Source organism: Hyperolius riggenbachi, chromosome 1, assembly GCF_040937935.1.
Source record: "Hyperolius riggenbachi isolate aHypRig1 chromosome 1, aHypRig1.pri, whole genome shotgun sequence".
Lineage (NCBI taxonomy): Eukaryota > Metazoa > Chordata > Amphibia > Anura > Hyperoliidae > Hyperolius > Hyperolius riggenbachi.
Genome location: NC_090646.1, coordinates 662,107,605 through 662,127,487, shown reverse-complemented (window position 1 = coordinate 662,127,487; position 19,883 = coordinate 662,107,605). Strand labels below are relative to the sequence as shown.

General features: G+C 47.2%; 1 protein-coding gene across 2 annotated transcripts in view; it reads right to left on the bottom strand.

Annotated features, from left to right (window-relative positions):
• Positions 1-2,852: 2,852 nt before the first annotated feature.
• The window catches only part of LOC137532233 (von Willebrand factor A domain-containing protein 5A-like), a 473,069-nt gene continuing 456,038 nt past the window's right edge, over positions 2,853-19,883 (bottom strand). For both annotated transcript variants that reach the window (XM_068252513.1, XM_068252522.1), the window contains exons 24-26: positions 7,727-7,853; positions 3,712-3,848; positions 2,853-3,654 (exon numbers count right to left, since the gene is read on the bottom strand). In XM_068252513.1, coding sequence (XP_068108614.1) covers positions 3,721-3,848; positions 7,727-7,853 — 255 coding nt within the window. In that variant the 3' untranslated portion in view covers positions 2,853-3,654; positions 3,712-3,720. The remainder of the gene's footprint in view (positions 3,655-3,711; positions 3,849-7,726; positions 7,854-19,883) is intronic.

Below are 19,883 nucleotides of genomic sequence, written 5' to 3'. Positions count from 1 at the left end.
CTGGCACTGCCTCTGTTTGGGCCCAAGACCCTTCCTGGGCCCCATACTACTGTCCCTCTTGTAGCCCCCTGATGGCTGCCCTGTAGGTAACTACTCGTGAATCCATAACTAGACAGCAAGCGGAATGCATCGGCTATAGGTGGTGGCATAGGTGTACTGTAAGTTAGCGCTGCCCGCAGCAGAGAGGGGGTTATCTAATTAATTAAAATTTCAATTTCCAATAGCTACATACTCATAGCTACTCAAAGCTAACATCATTCCCTGTTGCAACTTTCATGTAACATAACTTCACTGAGCAACACGGAACCTCCGCAAGTGGGGATGATCAATGAGATGCAATTACATTTTAGCATTCAAATTTCATGTAAATTTTATGCAGCTTGAATTTGGACCAATAAAAATTGACGAAGTTATTCTGATTGGCCCAACTTCAAGTTGCATATAATTTACATGTAATCTGAATGTTAGGAGATATTCTATGCATGCCATTGATCATCCTTAGGGTGCGTACAGACATGCGACTATAGTCGTTTAAAACGATCGTTACCGACGGCATTGCCCGACGATCATTCGTAAAAAGTGCACGAACGATCATTAAAACGACCGACCAACGAGATATGTCGTTGGAAAAGATCTGGCAGAATGGATCGTTCTTTACCAACGACCATCGTTCAAAAAGTAATGTCTGTACAACGATCGGTCGTTGGTCGTTCGTTCGTTCTCAAAGCTTTGCACATGCTCAAACAGTTCTTTTTGACACTTGTGTTTGAAATCAGTTTATACATCATGTTGCGCACGCAACGCTCGTTCCAAGATCGTTCGTACACGAACGATGTTCAAAGTAGCCTTTCTTCAGACGATCATCGGTCGATACCTCCTTTAACGTCGTTCAGAACGAACGATTGTTATCGTATGTCTGTACGTACCCTAAGTCAGGAGTTTAATTCTAGGGAGATGCAAATATTTGCAAGTTCATGCAGGATTATGACATTTTGTATGCAAATATATGCGGCTTCAAAGTGGACCGCTCTAAAACTTGGTGGGACTTGACTGGTCTATTTTCAGGCTGCATATATTTGCATAAAAATGTACATAACCTAGCATGAACTTGGAAATATCTGCATCTCATTGGTCATCCCTATTCATTTCCCCTCACCCTCACTTCCAGACTTTACTCTATAGTGTTGATTCTGCAGACTACCAGAAAGCGAATTAATGGAATGTTGGGACTCAACCTTTGAGTCCATCACTAAACTAGAAGTTTCTACAGCTCCCAGTGAGATTCCTGTGCCTATCAGTAGGTAGTTTGGCCGCTCTTCCTGAGTGAGCTGCTGCAGTTGTCAGGTTTGTAGGAGGCTTCTCAAGACTGCATGTTTCACTTCTTTTCAGAGATGTTGCATGGGATACGTAATTGGACCTCATAAAAGATCACTTCTTGGCCATTTTGGGTGCTTTTGGTTGTGTGTTTTGGGTCATTCTCCTGTTGGAGAATCCATGACTTGGGACAGGGGTGGGGCTTTCTGGTGCTGGGCAATATGATATTTTGTTCCAGAATTTTTTGGTACTTGTTATATTTCATTGTTGCACAGACTAAAACCACCCTGTTCTAGGCACAGTAAAGCAGCCCCAAAACCTAGTCAAGCCACCTCCATGTTTCACATTTGCTCGTTTCCTTGCAAGCCTTTATTTTCATCTATAGACACTCAGAAAAACAATAAAATAAGTGTATTCATTGCTGACCCGGTCCTCGTCTCACTCAAGTATATCCCATCTTGAACTCTGACCACTGGGAGCATCTATTTTTGGTGGAGTCATCCATTATGCACTATATCTACTTAAAGGATACCCGAGGTGACGTGACATGACATGATGAAATAGACATGTATGTAGAGACCTAGCACACATAACTATGTTGTGTTAACCATCAGGTATGTAAGTGGCAGTTCCTGCCTGAGTTAGAACTGGGTCAGGCTACAGTGTGACCCTAACTGATAAGAAGTTACAACTATAAAACACTTTCCTAGCAGAAAATGGCTTCTGAGAGCAGGGAAGAGATAAAAAGGGTCAGAAGTTCATAGATTTTAACTCTGGAATACTTAGATTAATGTTTCATTGAACAAAAACAGTCAAAACTTATAAAATAGATTTAAATATAAAACAGTGTAATATCTTAAGTCATTTTTAGGAGAAGGAGGATAGATTCACTTGGTGATTTCATTTGTTTATTGTTCCTTTAAAAATTGCACACATTGGGGTTCCACCACTAACCCTGTAATCTATAATTTTAGGATTTTGGTGTAACCATTCCTCTGATTGAATAACCGATATACAGAACTTGGGAACTTCAGTATACTCCCAGCTAATAAATGAACAATCAATCTAAATTCACACTAGTAGAATAAAACATATCTTCTTAGGGTTTAAAACAGGGGTCTCAAACTCGCGGCCCGCGGGCCATTTGCGGCCCTCGATACAATATTTTGTGGCCCTCACCTGCAAAAGCTTCCTTATAGTTCGCTTCAGTGCTCCCAAGTAATTCACCGCATCCCCGCCGCTAAACGAGGGCTGTAGAGCCCCCAAATCGCCCGGGGGGCAATCTGCCGGCATTTCCTGGAAGGGGCAGAGCTTTCAGCTTCAGCTCTGCCCCTCCTGACGTCAATCGCCGCATGGATCACCGCCTCTCCCCGCCCCTCTCTGTGAAGGAAGACAGAGGTGCGGGCAGAGGCGGCCATGCGCCGCGATTGACGCCAGGAGGGGCAGAGCCGAAGCTGAAAGCTCTGCCCCTTCCAGGAAATGCCGGCGGATTGCCCCCCCCGGGCGATTTGGGGGCTCTGCAACCCTTGTTTTGCGGCGGGGACACGGCGGATTACTTGTAATGGGAGCACTGAAGCGAACTATAAGGTAAAATAGACAAAATAATTCGCTTCAGTGTGAATTTGATTTTGAAATAAAAATCCATGCAAGGGACGGGGGGGGGATGGTTTTGCTGCTGATTGTGAAATCCCTTATGCGGCCCAGCCTCATCCTGACTTTGCCTCCTGCGGCCCCCAGGTAAATTGAGTTTGAGACCCCTGGTTTAAAAGAACAAAAAATTTGACTTTTAGTATCACAACATTCCTGAACAAGCCTTAACCAACAGAAGTAAACAGAACTTATTAATAGCAGGAACATGTGGGAGGATACAAGATGGAGGGAGTACGAGAGAATTCGCCGGCAGGAGACTTGGGCGCAGGATATAGCCGGTATGGCTTATCCTGATGGTTAGTTGAGATCTCCAGTTGCCTGAAATCCAAATAATGGGACTTACAATGCATTATTGGCAACCCTTATATGAGCCGGGCTTCCATGTGAGCTTCTAAACCACAGTTCTGCCACAGTGTTCTAGTGGTCAGTATAAGAGCATCCCTTTCATTTACTACAGCCAGAACTGCAGGCAGCAGTGTAGTGTTGTCCTTAAAGCGTTATTACAGTAAAGTTTAATGAATAAAAGATGTGAATGGCAAAAACCCAAGATGTAAACTGCGCAGAAATATCTCCTCCCGATCCCGCATAAGTGAGCTCCGTGCAGCTCCGATCATCGTGGACTACATATAATAACAACACACAAATATAACTCGGCACAGTATCAGCCGCCTCATCCTACAGGGCAGAAACATTCCAGAACTACAGAAAACCTTCTGCCATTTTGGCTCCTCCCTACAGGGCAGAAACCTTCCGGAACTACAGAGAGGAACCTTCTGCCATCTTGGCTCCTCCCTCTGTCTCTCTTGATTGGCTGAACACATTGGGGTCCACGGATGACTTCAGCAGCTCATTAGCGACTCTGACAAACTCTGCCATGGAGGAACCTGCAGAGACATAACAAAAAAACATCTATAGACAATAAACTAGAGTCTGTTTTTGGGAAACAGCATAGCAAAAACACCCTTTCTATCAATATGCCCTGGGGAGTCATATGCACATTGCTAGCTTTCATAAGATTGTCAGGCAAAAGTGTCCTAGCGTCAGGCGGAAGTCCCCCAGTGTGGAGGAGGACTTTTGTCCTCCAAGTTGGTCCTTTAGTGTGATGGATTTGTACCGATATTTGCAACCCCAGATTACTTCCAGTAGCCTGAGAAGAGATCAGGAAAGTGATACTACTGTGCTTTGCCAGCTGTTGGCAGTATACCTCTGAATTGTGATGGACTTTTGCTGTTTGCCAGCAAGTTGCCTCTTCCACCCCATGTACAAGTGCTGCAATTTTGTATTCTGCCAGCAGGTGGTATCTGCAGTACTGTGAACGTGTATGTTTCCACCATCATACGGTAGCTTGGGATTTCATCAGTCAACAGCAGCAGGGGTGTAACCAAAGCCTATGCAGTCAGACCCCCACCATAATGGGGATGAAGGGGTGTCCTGGTGTGCAAGGCAGTGGAAATTCCTTGTGCTTCCTTCAGAATGCTCTGTCCGTCCATCCAGATGAGCTTACCTCATTTCAGTGGCGGGACAGGTTCTCCTCACCCAATGTGTAGCGGCACCGTGCAGCCTATTACTTTGTGGCGTCCGATGCCCATCACGTGACATGCAGTGTTGGGAGCCACAAGGTGATTGGCTACAAGGAGAAGTGAAAAGGACCTGACCCGCCACCGAAATGAGGTAAAGTATAAAGCTCACTGCGTCTGTTCTGCAAAATTTTTTTGGGGGGGGGAGTCCGGGAGTAGGGGATGCTCATTCGGATTCCGCAGAAATGCAATTTCCACATTTCCGGTCGGAAATTGTATTTCCGCATCGGAATGCGGAAATCGGTAATGCATGTGCAGTAGGCAGATTTTCGCGGAAATCGTGGAATTTTCTGCCGATTTTAACATCGATTTTTCTCAAAAACTATAAGGTCTTTTTAAAAACTTTTTTTTTTCATCTTGTTCACAGTCTTCTGTTTAATAAACCCTGAAACTGGTGTGTCTAGCCAGGGCCGGCCTTAGGTTTCACAGCGCCCTGAGCGAAACCAGATTTTTGTGCCCCCCCACATCCTCCTCGCGCATGCTCGCGCACACACACACACAGGCCCATATGCAATTCACCTTTTCTCCTGAGATATCTCCTAGGACAGTGGTTAGCAACCTTTTTGACGTTGTGACACATCACGCCAAATGCTCAGATCTCTGTGACACTTCACATATGTATAATAGGAAAAATACTATTAATAACCATGAATGGATGGAAAGAGTGAATTATCCTGAATATAATTAGCAATGAAGGCTAGAACCTTTCAGGAATAAAAACAATCAGTGGGACAGTTATCCGCCCCCCTCCCCACCCCCATTTACAATGATAGCACAGCACCAACAATTTGCACCACGCGTAGGTTGCCAAGCATAAGTGCCCCCAGTATAGGAAGTCAGTTGAAGATCTCCATCACCCCCATACTTAGCCAGGAATAGGTGCCTCCAGTATAGGTAGCCATGTGTTGGTGCCCTCAGTAAAGGTAGCTAGCTATAGGTGCCCCAGTATAGGAAATCAGGTGTAGGTGCTCTCAGTATAGGTAACCAGCTATTAGGCGCCCCCTTGAAAGCCGGCGCCCTGTGCTCTGGTCGCACAGGTCAAAGGCCGGCTATGTGTCTAGCCCTTTGCTATTAAGCGCTAAAGTCGGTGACATGACTGTAATGTAAAATGCAGAAAATCTGCATTATCCGATATGCGGTAATTTTAAGCCAATCAGAAGACTCAGAATGAATAAACCAATCAGAGAATGGGGATTTAGGTAGAAATTTCCGGATTCTCTGATAGGCTTATTCATTCTGAGTATTCTGATTGGCTTAAAATTACCGCATATTAAATAATGCGGATTTTCAGCATTTTACATTACAGTCAAAAGCCGACGACTTTAGTGGTTAATAGCAAAGTTTTCAAAAAGACCTTATAGTTTTTGAGAAAAATCGATGTTAAAGTCGGCGGAAATTTCCACGATTTTCGGCGGAAATCCGCGTTGGTATGTACCGTAGAAATCGTTAGCGGAAATCGGCAATGGCGGAATGCGGGTTTTCCACAGAAACGGAAATTGCCATTTCCGACCATCCCTGTCCAGGAGTAGCACAAGAAACCATGGGTTGTATGCAAGAAACTACGTTAAGCAGAATTAAATGCATAAATGGATGAGTAGAGCAGAACGCTATTACGCTATAGCTGAGGTGAACTCTGACACGGGACCTGGTAATGTTCAAACTTCCTGCTTTATAATTGGCCAATCAGAAAGCCAATACGAAAATATATAAAAAAAAATAAAAAAATCATTCTATTTGACTTCCTCCTCTGCTCATGTCAGAGCTCTTAAATGTAGCTGGATGCATGTACTGCTGTGTTCTATTGCTTGTGTGTGTTGAATTTAGCATTCAGTATGGAGGCAGTGTTGGTGGGTTTTCTGGATGTGAGAGGTCCAGAGCCTGGGTGTGAGAGGTCCAGGCCCACCTGCACTCCCCTCCAGGTATCACGTGTTGGCCTTGGGGCCCCGGCCAGTGAGAGAGGTCCGGGGCCCCTGGCCATCGTGTGAACCAATCGTGTGTTTTTAAACGTTTTCTTTCAGCTCTAGGACATGGCGGACAGGTGAGCGGTTAGGGAGGGACCCCTGTGGGAGGGATGCCTGCACGGGGCGGTCCTGCTAGCAACGCATTCTTGCGATGGCGTCCAACTGAAGCCTTCCACCTGAATGCTAATGGCTGCTAGATGTGGTATGGCAGGTAAAGGGTGTATGACAGTGCATCCTGATTGGCTGACAAGCACCTGCTGACCACTTTAAATGTAGCTGGATGCATGTACTGCTGTGTTCTATTGCTTGTGTGTGTTGAATTTAGCATTCAGTATGGAGGCAGTGTTGGTGGGTTTTCTGGATGCGAGATGTCCAGAGCCTGGGTGTGAGAGGTCCAGGCCCACCCACCTGCACTCCCCTCCAGGTATCTCATGTTGGCCTTGGGGCCCACGGCCAGTGAGAGAGGTCCGGGGCCCCTGGCCATCGTGTGAACCAATTGTGTGTTTTTTTACATGTCAGAGTTCTCTCATGTACTCCCATTTCCTGCAGGTAGCATGAATACAGGCAAGGTTGTTTACCTTCAGTAACTGACTAGGATAAACCTGAGACATTTAAAACAAAAGGATTTATACTTACCTGGGGCTTCCTACAGTCCCCTGTAGCTTGTTAGCTCCTTCTGTGTCAGTCTGGTCCCTTCTGTTGACCCACAGTGGAGTCTGCAATCCAGCCGGGGTCCTGGCCATGCACTCCCATAGCTGGAAGCGTTCTGCACAAGAGTAGTTGCAGTTTTAAGTAACAGCGCTTGTGCAGAACGCTCCTGGATTTTGGAGTATGGAGAGGACAGGAAGAACGGCACGGGAGCAAACAGACTAAAGGGGGCTGGAGGAAGCCCAAGGTAAGTATAAACCCTTCATTTTAAATGTCTCAGGTACACTTTTACTGTTTGTATTCACATGTGACAAACATAAGTAATGAATATATTGAAAACCAGCATGCAGTTTATAGTTAATAATACTTAAACGAAGCTCTTATCTTTTACTAAATGAACTGAACTGTACAGTATGGCAACAGGATGCAGACAAATTAAACAAAAAAAGTTAGCAAAACTGTGTAAAATAAATCTTTCTGACTTTTTATTGCCTGGTACATCTGTCCCAGACAATAGCAGTGCATGGACACCTTCAGGAGTCCGCTACCCAGCCGGCTAATCTCCAGAGGACTTACCTGCTTTAGATGTGGCCCATTGGACAGCCTTCCTCTCCAGCAGCTCCCACTCCTCCCTCTGATCCCGGCAGTTGTGGTGAAGCCAGATCACCGCCAGCACCGTCGCCCACACCGATATGTCCATACCCTGCAGAGGAGGAAGAGGAGGAGTTACACAAGACGTGACGGGGTAGATGAGCACTGCAGAGGAGGAAGAGTTACACAACACGTGACGGGGTAGATGAGCACTGCCAAGGAGGAAGAGGAGGAGTTACACAAGACGTGACGGGGTAGATGAGCACTGCAGAGGAGGAATTACACAGGACATGACGGGGTAGATGAGCACTGCAGAGGAGGAATTACACAGGACATGACGGGGTAGATGAGCGCTGCAGAGGAGGAATTACACAGGACATGACGGGGTAGATGAGCACTGCAGAGGAGGAATTACACAGGACATGACGGGGTAGATGAGCACTGCAGAGGAGGAATTACACAGGACATGACGGGGTAGATGAGCACTGCAGAGGAGGAAGAGTTACACAAGACGTGATGGGGTAGATGAGCACTGCAGAGGAGGAAGAGGAGGAGTTACACAATATGTGACGGGGTAGATGAGCACTGCAGAGGAGGAAGAGGAGGAGTTACACAAGACATGACGGGGTAGATGAGCACTGCAGAGGAGGAAGAGGAGGAGTTACACAAGAAGTGACGGGGTAGATGAGCACTGCAGAGGAGGAAGAGTTACACAAGACGTGACAGGGTAGATGAGCACTGCAGAGGAGGAAGAGTTACACAAGACGTGACAGGGTAGATGAGCACTGCCGAGGAGGAAGAGGAGGAGTTACACAAGACATGATAGGGTAGATGAGAACTGCAGAGGAGGAAGAGGAGGAGCTACACAAGACGTGACGGGGTAGATGAGCACTGCAGAGGAGGAAGAGGAGGAGTTACACAAGACGTGACAGGGTAGATGAGCACTGCCGAGGAGGAAGAGGAGGAGTTACACAAATCATGATAGGGTAGATGAGCACTGCAGAGGAGGAAGAGTTACACAAGACGTGACGGGGTAGATGAGCACTGCAGAGGAGGAATTACACAGGACATGACGGGGTAGATGAGCACTGCAGAGGAGGAAGAGGAGGCGTTACACAAGATGTGACGGGGTAGATGAGAACTGCAGAGGAGGAGTTACACAAAACGTGATGGATAGACGAGCACTGCAGAGGAGGAAGAGGAGGAGTTACACAAGACATGACGGGGTAGATGAGCACTGCAGAGGAGGAAGAGGAGAAGTTACAGTAGACATGGCGGGGTAGATGAGCACTGCAGAGGAGGAAGAGGAGAAGTTACAGTAGACATGGCGGGGTAGATGAGCACTGCAGAGGAGGAAGAGGAGAAGTTACAGTAGACATGGCCGGGTAGATGAGCACTGCAGAGGAGGAAGAGGAGAAGTTACAGTAGACATGGCGGGGTAGATGAGCACTGCAGAGGAGGAAGAGGAGAAGTTACAGTAGACATGGCGGGGTAGATGATGAGCACTGCAGAGGAGGAAGAGGAGAAGTTACAGTAGACATGGCCGGGTAGATGAGCACTGCAGAGGAGGAAGAGGAGAAGTTACAGTAGACATGGCCGGGTAGATGAGCACTGCAGAGGAGGAAGAGGAGAAGTTACAGTAGACATGGCGGGGTAGATGAGCACTGCAGAGGAGGAAGAGGAGAAGTTACAGTAGACATGGCGGGGTAGATAAGCACTGCAGAGGAGGAAGAGGAGAAGTTACAGTAGACATGGCGGGGTAGATAAGCACTGCAGAGGAGGAAGAGGAGAAGTTACAGTAGACATGGCAGGGTAGATGAGCACTGCAGAGGAGGAAGAGGAGAAGTTACAGTAGACATGGCGGGGTAGATGAGCACTGCAGAGGAGGAAGAGGAGAAGTTACAGTAGACATGGCGGGGTAGATGAGCACTGCAGAGGAGGAAGAGGAGAAGTTACAGTAGACATGGCCGGGTAGATGAGCACTGATCTGGATTCTGCATGGACAAACTTTGCTTCAATAGAATCTTTTTTGCTGAAGTCTACTACGATTTACATCATGTGATGGACAGAGGGAGAGTTTAACTTGTATTATGATCCCACTCCCAAGTTCCAACCAGATTCTTTTCTATGAAGAATTATAACTCACAGTCTAGGGAAATTGTGCTTTTTGTGAGAACCATGGCTGGGCGTTCATTCCAACAAGACCATATTTAAAGGTCAACCGAAGCGAGAAAGATATGGAGGCTGCCATATTTATTTCCTTTTAAGCAATACCAGTTGCCTGGCTGTGCTGCTGCTGATCTCTTTGGTTGCAATATTGTCGAAATCACCTACCAGAAACAAGCATGCAGCTTATCTTGTCAGATTTTTGTCAAAAACATCTGATCTGCTGGATGCTTGTTCGAGGTCTGTGGCTTAAAGTATTAGAGGCAGAAGATCGGCAGGACAACCAGGAAACTGGTATTGCTTAACCAGTTCAGCCTATCTGGACGAGTAAGTTCGTCCAGATAGGCTCTGCTGCTGCTTCTGGGTGGTGGGCACGATCGGGCGCACTCCCGTGCGCGCTCCCGCTGCCTGCCGCTAGCCCCCCAATCAGTGAATGGGAATATAATTCCCATTCACCGTTCTAACTCCCCCGCAGAAAAACCGACGGTTTCTAATTAGAGACCGCCGTCTTTCTGCCCCTGAAACGTTTCTCCAGCCTCTTTGTAGTTCCTGGATGCGAGATCGTTCACATCCAGGAGTTTTTTGACTGTGGCCATCTTGTGGCCAAATAGTAAACTGCACCCACATGCATTTTTTATTAAACAAATTATTTAACATTTAAAATTAGCTGTTTCCCTCCCACACCAAAAATTACCCAAATACATTTTTTTTATTTAAAAAAATAAAAATTTTTTTTAAAAAAAATTAAATAAAAAAAAATAAAAAAAATTACAATAAAAAAAAACAACATAAATAGTTACCTAAGGGTCTGAACTTTTTAAATATGCATGTCAAGAGAGTATATTATTATATTGTTTTAAATTATAAGCTTGTAAATAGTGATGGACGCAAATTGAAAAAATGCACCTTTATTTCTAAATAAAATATCGGCACCATAAATTGTGATAGGGACATCATTTAAATGGTGTAATAACCAGGACAGATGGGCAAATAAAATACATGATTTTTAATTACGGTAGCGTATATTAATTTCAAACTATAATGGCCAAAAACTGAGAAATAATTATTTTTTTTTTCATTTCTTTCTTAATCTCCCTGTTAAAATGGATTTAGAAAAAAATAATTCTTAGCAAAATGTACCACCCAAAGAAAGCCTAATTAGTGGCGGAAAAAACAAGATATAGATCAATTAATTCTGATAAGTAGCAATAAAGTTATTGGCGAATGAATGGGAGGTGAATGTTGCTTGGATGCATGAGATTTTCGACATGCTATTTATGCACACACTAGTGTTGGGCGAACATCTAGATGTTCGGGTTCGGGCCGAACAGGCCGAACATGGCCGCGATGTTCGGGTGTTCGACCCGAACTCCGAACATAATGGAAGTCAATGGGGACCCGAACTTTTGTGCTTTGTAAAGCCTCCTTACATGCTACATACCCCAAATTTACAGGGTATGTGCACCTTGGGAGTGGGTACAAGAGGAAAAAAAAATTTAGCAAAAAGAGCTTATAGTTTTTGAGAAAATTGATTGTAAAGTTTCAAAGGAAAAATTGTCTTTTAAATGCTGAAAATGTCATGTTTCTTTGCACAGGTAACATGGTTTTTACCGCCAGGCAGTCATAAATGTAATAAAGATAAGAGGTTCAATAAACAGGGACCGGTAACGCTAACCCAGCAGCAGCAGCAGCACACGTGATGGAACAGGAGGAGGCGCAGGAGGAGAAGGCCACGCTTTTTGAGACACAACAACCCAGGCCTTGCATGAGGACAAGAAGCGTGCGGATAGCATGCTTTTTACCGCCATGCAGTCATAAATGTAATAAAGATAAGAGGTTCAATAAACAGGGACCGGTAACGCTAACCCAGCAGCAGCAGCAGCACACGTGATGGAACAGGAGGAGGCGCAGGAGGAGAAGGCCACGCTTTTTGAGACACAACAACCCAGGCCTTGCATGAGGACAAGAAGCGTGCGGATAGCATGCTTTTTACCGCCATGCAGTCATAAATGTAATAAAGATAAGAGGTTCAATAAACAGGGACCGGTAACGCTAACCCAGCAGCAGCACAGAGCACACGTGATGGAACAGGAGGAGGCGCAGGAGGAGAAGGCCACGCTTTGAGACACAACAACCCAGGCCTTGCATGAGGACAAAAAGCGTGCGGATATAGCAATGCTTTTTGCCGCCATGCAGTCATAAATGTAATAAAGAGAAGAGGTTCCATAAACAGGGACCGGTAATGCTAACCCAGCAGCAGCACAGAGCACACGTGATGGAACAGGAGGAGGCGCAGGAGGAGAAGGCCACGCTTTGAGACACAACAACCCAGGCCTTGCATGAGGACAAAAAGCGTGCGGATATAGCAATGCTTTTTGCCGCCATGCAGTCATAAATGTAATACAGATGAGAGGTTCAATAAACAGAGACTGGAAACGCTAACCCAGCAGCAGCACACATGATGGAACAGGAGGAGGCGCAGGAGGAGAAGGCCACGCTTTTTGAGACGCAACCCAGGCCTTGCATGAGGACAAAAAGCGTGCGGATATAGCAATGCTTTTTGCCGCCATGCAGTCATAAATGTAATACAGATGAGAGGTTCAATAAACAGGGACTGGAAATGCTAACCCAGCAGCAGCAGACGTGATGGAACAGGAGCAGGCGCAGGAGGAGAAGGCCAAGCTTTTTGAGACACAACAACACAGGCCTTGCATGAGGACAAAAAGCGTGCGGATACAGCAATGCTTTTTGCCGCCATGCAGTCATAAGTGTAATACAGATGAGAGGTTCAATAAACAGGGACCGGAAACGCTAAACCATCCCAGATGTTCATTGGTCATGTTACTTGGTTGGGGTCCTGGAGTGTTGCGTAGTCGTTTCCAATCCAGGATTGATTCATTTTAATTTGAGTCAGACGGTCTGCATTTTCTGTGGAGAGGCGGATACGCCGATCTGTGACGATGCCTCCGGCAGCACTGAAACAGCGTTCCGACATAACGCTGGCTGCCGGGCAAGCCAGCACCTCTATTGCGTACATTGCCAGTTCGTGCCAGGTGTCTAGCTTCGATACCCAATAGTTGAAGGGTGCAGATGGATTGTTAGACACAGCTACGTCATCTGACATGTAGTCCTTGACCATCTTCTCCAGGCGATCGGTGTTGGAGGTGGATCTGCACGCTTGCTGTTCAGTGGGCTGCTGCTGCATGGGTGTCAGAAAATTTTCCCACTCCAAGGACACTGCCGATACCATTCCCTTTTGGGTACTAGCTGCGGCTTGCGTTGTTTGCTGCCCTCCTGGTCGTCCTGGGTTTGCGGAAGTCAGTCTGTCGGCGTACAACTGGCTAGAGGAGGGGGAGGATGTCAATCTCCTCTCTAAAGTCTCCACAAGGGCCTGCTGGTATTCTTCCATTTTGACCTGTCTGACTCTTTCTTCAAGCAGTTTTGGAACATTGTGTTTGTACCGTGGATCCAGAAGGGTATAAACCCAGTAATTGGTGTTGTCCAGAATGCGCACAATGCGTGGGTCACGTTCAATGCAGTCTAGCATGAATTGAGCCATGTGTGCCAGAGTCCTACCAGAATCCTCATCATCCTCTTGTGAGCGTTGTGATAGTTGTTGTGATGCATCATAGTCGTCACCTTCCTCCTGGTCTGCTTCTGCTGACCATTCGCGTTGAATTGTGGAAGTCCAACGTGCACCGCTCTGGCCCTCGTCAGTGGTGGCATGAAATTCCTGCTCCAACTCCAGCTGTTCCTCCTCCTCTTCTTCGTCATAGCTGCTGGGGCCAGCGTTCCCTGAGGCGGATGGCCTGATGTTGGTACCATCACGCTGATCGTTTTCTCCTTCAGATTCCCCCAGTTGCATCATGACAGCTGTTTCCTTGATTTTTAACATCGACCTCTTCAGTAAACACAGCAGTGGTATGGTAATGCTGACTGAAGAGTTGTCACTGCTCACAAGCAACGTGGATTGCTCAAAATTTTGGAGGACTTGGCAGAGGTCCAACATGTTGGCCCAATCGGAACCACAGAAGCTTGGCAGCTGGCCGGATGCGCCTCGGTACTGCGCCGTCATGTACTGGACCACTGCACTCTTCTGCTCGCAAAAGCGGGCTAGCATGTGCAGCGTAGAATTCCAGCGCGTAGGGACATCACACAGCAAGCGATGGTGGGGGAGATTGAAGCGCTCCTGCATCTTGGCGAGTGCCCCCGAAGCAGTACTGGAAGTTCTACAATGTTTGGCCACTCGACGCACCTTCAACAGAAGATCGGCCACGCCTGGGTATGTCCTCAGGAACCGCTGAACTACTAGGTTCATCACGTGCGCCAGGCAAGGGATGTGTGTCAGCTTAGCCAACCTTAAAGCGCGAATGAGACTACTCCCATTATCACACACAACCATGCCCGGTTTCAGGTCCAGCGGTGCCAGCCACAAATCCGTCTGTTCCTTTATTCCCTTCCAAATTTCCTCCCCTGTGTGCTGCTTATCCCCAAGGCAGATTAGCTTCAGCAACGCTTGCTGACGCATGCCAACAGCTGTGCTGCACTGCTTCCACGATCCTACTGCTGCTGGGTTAGCGTTTCCGGATGAGGTACAGCTTTGAGATGCGTTGGAGGAGAAGGAGTCAGAGAGGTAGGTGCTGCTGTTGTTATCCAGTGGGAGGGACGGCGGTGCAGCTGTTTGTGGCGTGGGCAACACCCGTGCCGTAGCAGGTGAGGAATCGCTGCCAGGCTCCACAAGGTTCACCCAGTGCACGGTAAGGGAGATGTATCGACCCTGGCCGAACGCACTCGTCCAGGTGTCAGTGGTGAGGTGAACCTTGCAGGCAACGGCATTCTTCAAGCTTCGGGTTATTTTGCTGACCACGTGCTCATGCAACTCAGGCACTGCAGAGCGCGCAAAGTGGTAGCGGCTGGGAACCACGTAACGTGGGATGGCCACTGACATCATGCCCTTGAAGCTGTTTGTCTCCACCACTCGATATGGCAGCATTTCGCAGGCCAGAAGCTTGGCTATGCTGGCTGTTACTGCCACGGCCCGGGGGTCATTTGCTGGCAATTTCCTCTTGCGCTCAAACATCTCCGACACAGACAACTGAACCGTAGCGCTGCACACGGAAGGGCTGTTGGTTGTTGTGTTTGATGAACACTGGGAGACCTCAAGAGCACTACTCCGGAAAGTGACTGTGTCAGCGTCGTCTGATGTTTGTGAATGTTGTGAACCACGCAATGGCTGGGCTACTGCTGCTGCTGAGGCGGGTCTGGTGGTGAGTCTGGTGAACCCAAGGGAGGCAGTGTTGTTTCTGGTACCCTGTCCTGACGCGTTTGCCCACAGAGTGGGATGTTTGGATAGCATGTGACGGCTCATGCTGGTGGTGGAGAGGTTGTTAATACTTTTCCCCCTGCTCAGGCGGGTCTTGCACACCTTGCAAATCGCCATGGTAACATCCTCAGTGCAGTCTTCAAAGAAAGCCCAGACTTTGGAGCACCTGCCTCCTTGCTGGCGATTTCTGTTTGCTCCTCTTTTGCCTCTCACTTGAACTTCCACGCTTGTGGTGCCTGAAATTGCGCGCCGCCTACCTTGTGGCACAAGGCGAACTCGTGCAGCACTGGTTTCTTCAACAGACTCATCTGTGCTGCTGCTACGACGGCGATGTTCTCGTTCACAAACAAAATCTGGGTCTCTGTCCACATTGTCCATACCCTCCTCTTCCATCTCCTCAAACTCGTCATATGTCATTGTGGGCCGCCGCCGTGGAGTAGAGCTCCCCACAACAACCTCTGCGCAGCACACTCCAACGTCGTCTTCCAGATCTTGTCGGCCGACCTCCTGCAATTGCAACCCCTCCTGCCCAAATTGCTCTTGGATTTGGGTTTCCGAGTCCTCCTCGGACTCGCCTTGTATTTCAGTGCGCGGTGCATTTCCCACAGTTAACGGTTGTGAATCCAGGCACAACATTTCTGGCTGTTCCTCCATTGACCTTTGAAAGGTGGAAGTTTGTTGGGCTGGGAATAGCTCCTGCGAATACCCCATTGTGTCCTGAGGTAATTCATCGGACTGGTTATCTGGCAGTTGTGTGCGTGGTGTCGCTGCCGGTTGTGTCAGCTTTGTGCCCACTGGCTCCTTGTAACTGGCTGAGGACTCGGACCTCGTGCGTGATGTGCTGGTGCTGCTTAACCCACTGCTGGACGCTTGAGAGGTCATCCAAGTAATTATCTGGTCCTGTTCTTTTGGATTTGTGAGGGTTGTTGTCCTGGACAACATGGGCGGTATTGAGTGGGTTTTCTTGGGTGCTCCGCTGTGGCCTGTACGTGAACCGTCAGGGGAAACACCTCTTCCCTTGCCCCTCCCTCTTTCACCGGATTTCTTCCTCATTTCACTTATCCTTACAGTACACGCTGACTGGCAGCTGTACAGTGGCAGTACAGAAATGCTATACAGTACCACTATTCCCAGCAGCGACACAGAGCACAATGCTATACAGTGACGGGTGAGCGGTGTACCGCTATTCCCAGCAGCGACACAGAGCACAATGCTATACAGTGGCGGGTGAGCGGTGTACTACTATTCCCAGCAGACACAGAACAGTAAACAGAATGCTATATAGTGTGGCTGAGCGAGCGGTGTACCACTATTCCCAGCAGACACAGAACAGTAAACAGAATGCTATATAGTGTGGCTGAGCGAGCGGTGTACCACTATTCCCAGCAGACACAGAACAGTAAACAGAATGCTATATAGTGTGGCTGAGCGAGCGGTGTACCACTATTCCCAGCAGACACAGAACAGTAAACAGAATGCTATATAGTGTGGCTGAGCGAGCGGTGTACCACTATTCCCAGCAGACACAGAACAGTGAACAGAATGCTATATAATGTGGCTGAGCGAGGTACACAGAGTGGCAGTAAACAGAATGCTATATAGTGTGGCTGAGGGAGCGGTGTACTACTATTCCCAGCAGACACAGAACAGTAAACAGAATGCTATATAGTGTGGCTGAGCGAGCGGTGTACCACTATTCCCAGCAGACACAGAACAGTAAACAGAATGCTATATAGTGTGGCTGAGCGAGCGGTGTACCACTATTCCCAGCAGACACAGAACAGTGAACAGAATGCTATATAATGTGGCTGAGCGAGGTACACAGAGTGGCAGTAAACAGAATGCTATATAGTGTGGCTGAGCGAGCGGTGTACTACTATTCCCAGCAGACACAGAACAGTAAACAGAATGCTATATAGTGTGGCTGAGCGAGCGGTGTACCACTATTTCCAGCAGACACAGAACAGTAAACAGAATGCTATATAGTGTGGCTGAGCGAGCGGTGTACCACTATTCCCAGCAGACACAGAACAGTGAACAGAATGCTATATAATGTGGCTGAGCGAGGTACACAGAGTGGCAGTAAACAGAATGCTATATAGTGTGGCTGAGCGAGCGGTGTACTACTATTCCCAGCAGACACAGAACAGTAAACAGAATGCTATATAGTGTGGGTGAGCGAGCGGTGTACCACTATTCCCAGCAGACACAGAACAGTAAACAGAATGCTATATAGTGTGGCTGAGCGAGCGGTGTACCACTATTCCCAGCAGACACAGAACAGTGAACAGAATGCTATATAATGTGGCTGAGCGAGGTACACAGAGTGGCAGTAAACAGAATGCTATATAGTGTGGCTGAGCGAGCGGTGTACTACTATTCCCAGCAGACACAGAACAGTAAACAGAATGCTATATAGTGTGGCTGAGCGAGCGGTGTACCACTATTCCCAGCAGACACAGAACAGTAAACAGAATGCTATATAGTGTGGCTGAGCGAGCGGTGTACCACTATTCCCAGCAGACACAGAACAGTGAACAGAATGCTATATAATGTGGCTGAGCGAGGTACACAGAGTGGCAGTAAACAGAATGCTATATAGTGTGGCTGAGCGAGCGGTGTACCACTATTCCCAGCAGACACAGAACAGTAAACAGAATGCTATATAGTGTGGCTGAGCGAGCGGTGTACCACTATTCCCAGCAGACACAGAACAGTAAACAGAATGCTATATAGTGTGGCTGAGCGAGCGGTGTACCACTATTCCCAGCAGACACAGAACAGTAAACAGAATGCTATATAGTGTGGCTGAGCGAGCGGTGTACCACTATTCCCAGCAGACACAGAACAGTGAACAGAATGCTATATAGTGTGGCTGAGCGAGCGGTGTACTACTGTTCCCAGCAGCGACACACAATGACTGGGGGGGACCCTGGCTAGCGTGGCTGGAGAGCGAACTACCCTGCCTGCCTACCCAAAGCTAAACCCACAGAGAAATGGCGGAGATATGACGTGGTTCGGGTATTTATTTACCCGAACCACGTGACCGTTCGGCCAATCAGAGCGCGTTCGGGCCCGAACCACGTGACCCGTTCGGCCAATCACAGCGCTAGCCGAACGTTCGGGGAACGTTCGGCCATGCGCTCTTAGTTCGGCCATGTGGCCGAACGGTTTGGCCGAGCACCGTCAGGTGTTCGGCCGAACTCGAACATCACCCGAACAGGGTGATGTTCTGCAGAACCCGAACAGTGGCGAACACTGTTCGCCCATCACTAGCACACACACAAAAAAAAAAATCTGAATTTCGACTTTGAGCCCAAAATTACAAAACTCCAATGCAAAATTCAGAATTCTGCAAAATCTGTTTGCTCATCCCCTAAGCACTCTTTTACACTGATCGCGTTCCTGCTGCATTTTGCGATGCAATTGAGGTCACAGTGCGTTTTACAAAATGCAGCACACAGAATTTAAAAATGTAATTGGCGGATACTATTTGTACAGAGCAATTTTCCCCTTTTAGCGCTCCTTCCATCCATTCGCCTATAACCCCTATCTCTACTTAACACAACAAAATGATCTATACCTTGTTTTTTACGCCACCAACTAGGCTTACTTTGGGGGGGGGGGGGGGGGTATGTTTTGCCAAGAATTATTTTATGCTAAATGCATTTTAATGGGAATAATAGGAAACAATGGGAAAAATTCATTATTTCTCAGTTTTCGACCATTGTAGTTTTAAAATAATACATACTACCCACCTATTTTATTTGCCCATTTGTCCCAGTTATTGCAATGTTTCAATTATGTCTCTAGTACAATGTATGGCGGCAATATTTTATTTGGAAATAAATATGTATTTTTTGTCAGTCACTAATTACAAGACCCTATTTGCTATACTAACAGTAATATACCCTCATGAAAAAAGTTTAGTCCCTAAGGTAACTATTTATGTATTTTTTTAACTGCCATTTTTTTTAAATAAATGCAAATGTTTTATTTTGGTAACTATGGGAAAGTGGGGGAGGTTTGGGTTTCTTTTTAATCATATGTGTAGGCCATTTATTAAAAAAAAAAATGTAGGTTTAATTTTACTATTTGGCCACAAGATGTCCTCATGCATTATCTTCCTGAGCGCACTGTTAGTACGCCAACAAGAAGTAATGCTATGTTACTTTCATTATAACAATGACCGCAGGCATCTCATGCCGGCGATCATTGATACCGGTACTTTGATCAATGATTGGAAACTGTGTTCCCATTGACTGATCGGTGCACCATCACTGGGGGGAGGGGGGGTCGTGGCCATGCGCATTAGCGCCGCCCATAGACAACTGAAGAGGAATATCTATGCCCCTGGAGCGGTAAGAGAGGAACCGCGGGGCGTAGATATACTGCTGCTGACGCGTGCAAGTGTTGCGATTGTGTTGCGATTTTTCTTGATCAGATATGCCGTGCAAGTTGCATTTTCCCTGAGTATTGCTGAAAAATAGTGGAAAAATCTCTAAGTACAAATGCAGTGTAAGAGCCCTAAATATAACACAGGAACTTAGGGTTTGTTCACACCAAGGGCGTTTTGCGTTTTTTTTTTAAAGGAATACTGTAGGGGGGTCGGGGGAAAATGAGTTGAGATTACCCGGCGCTCCTAACGGTCCC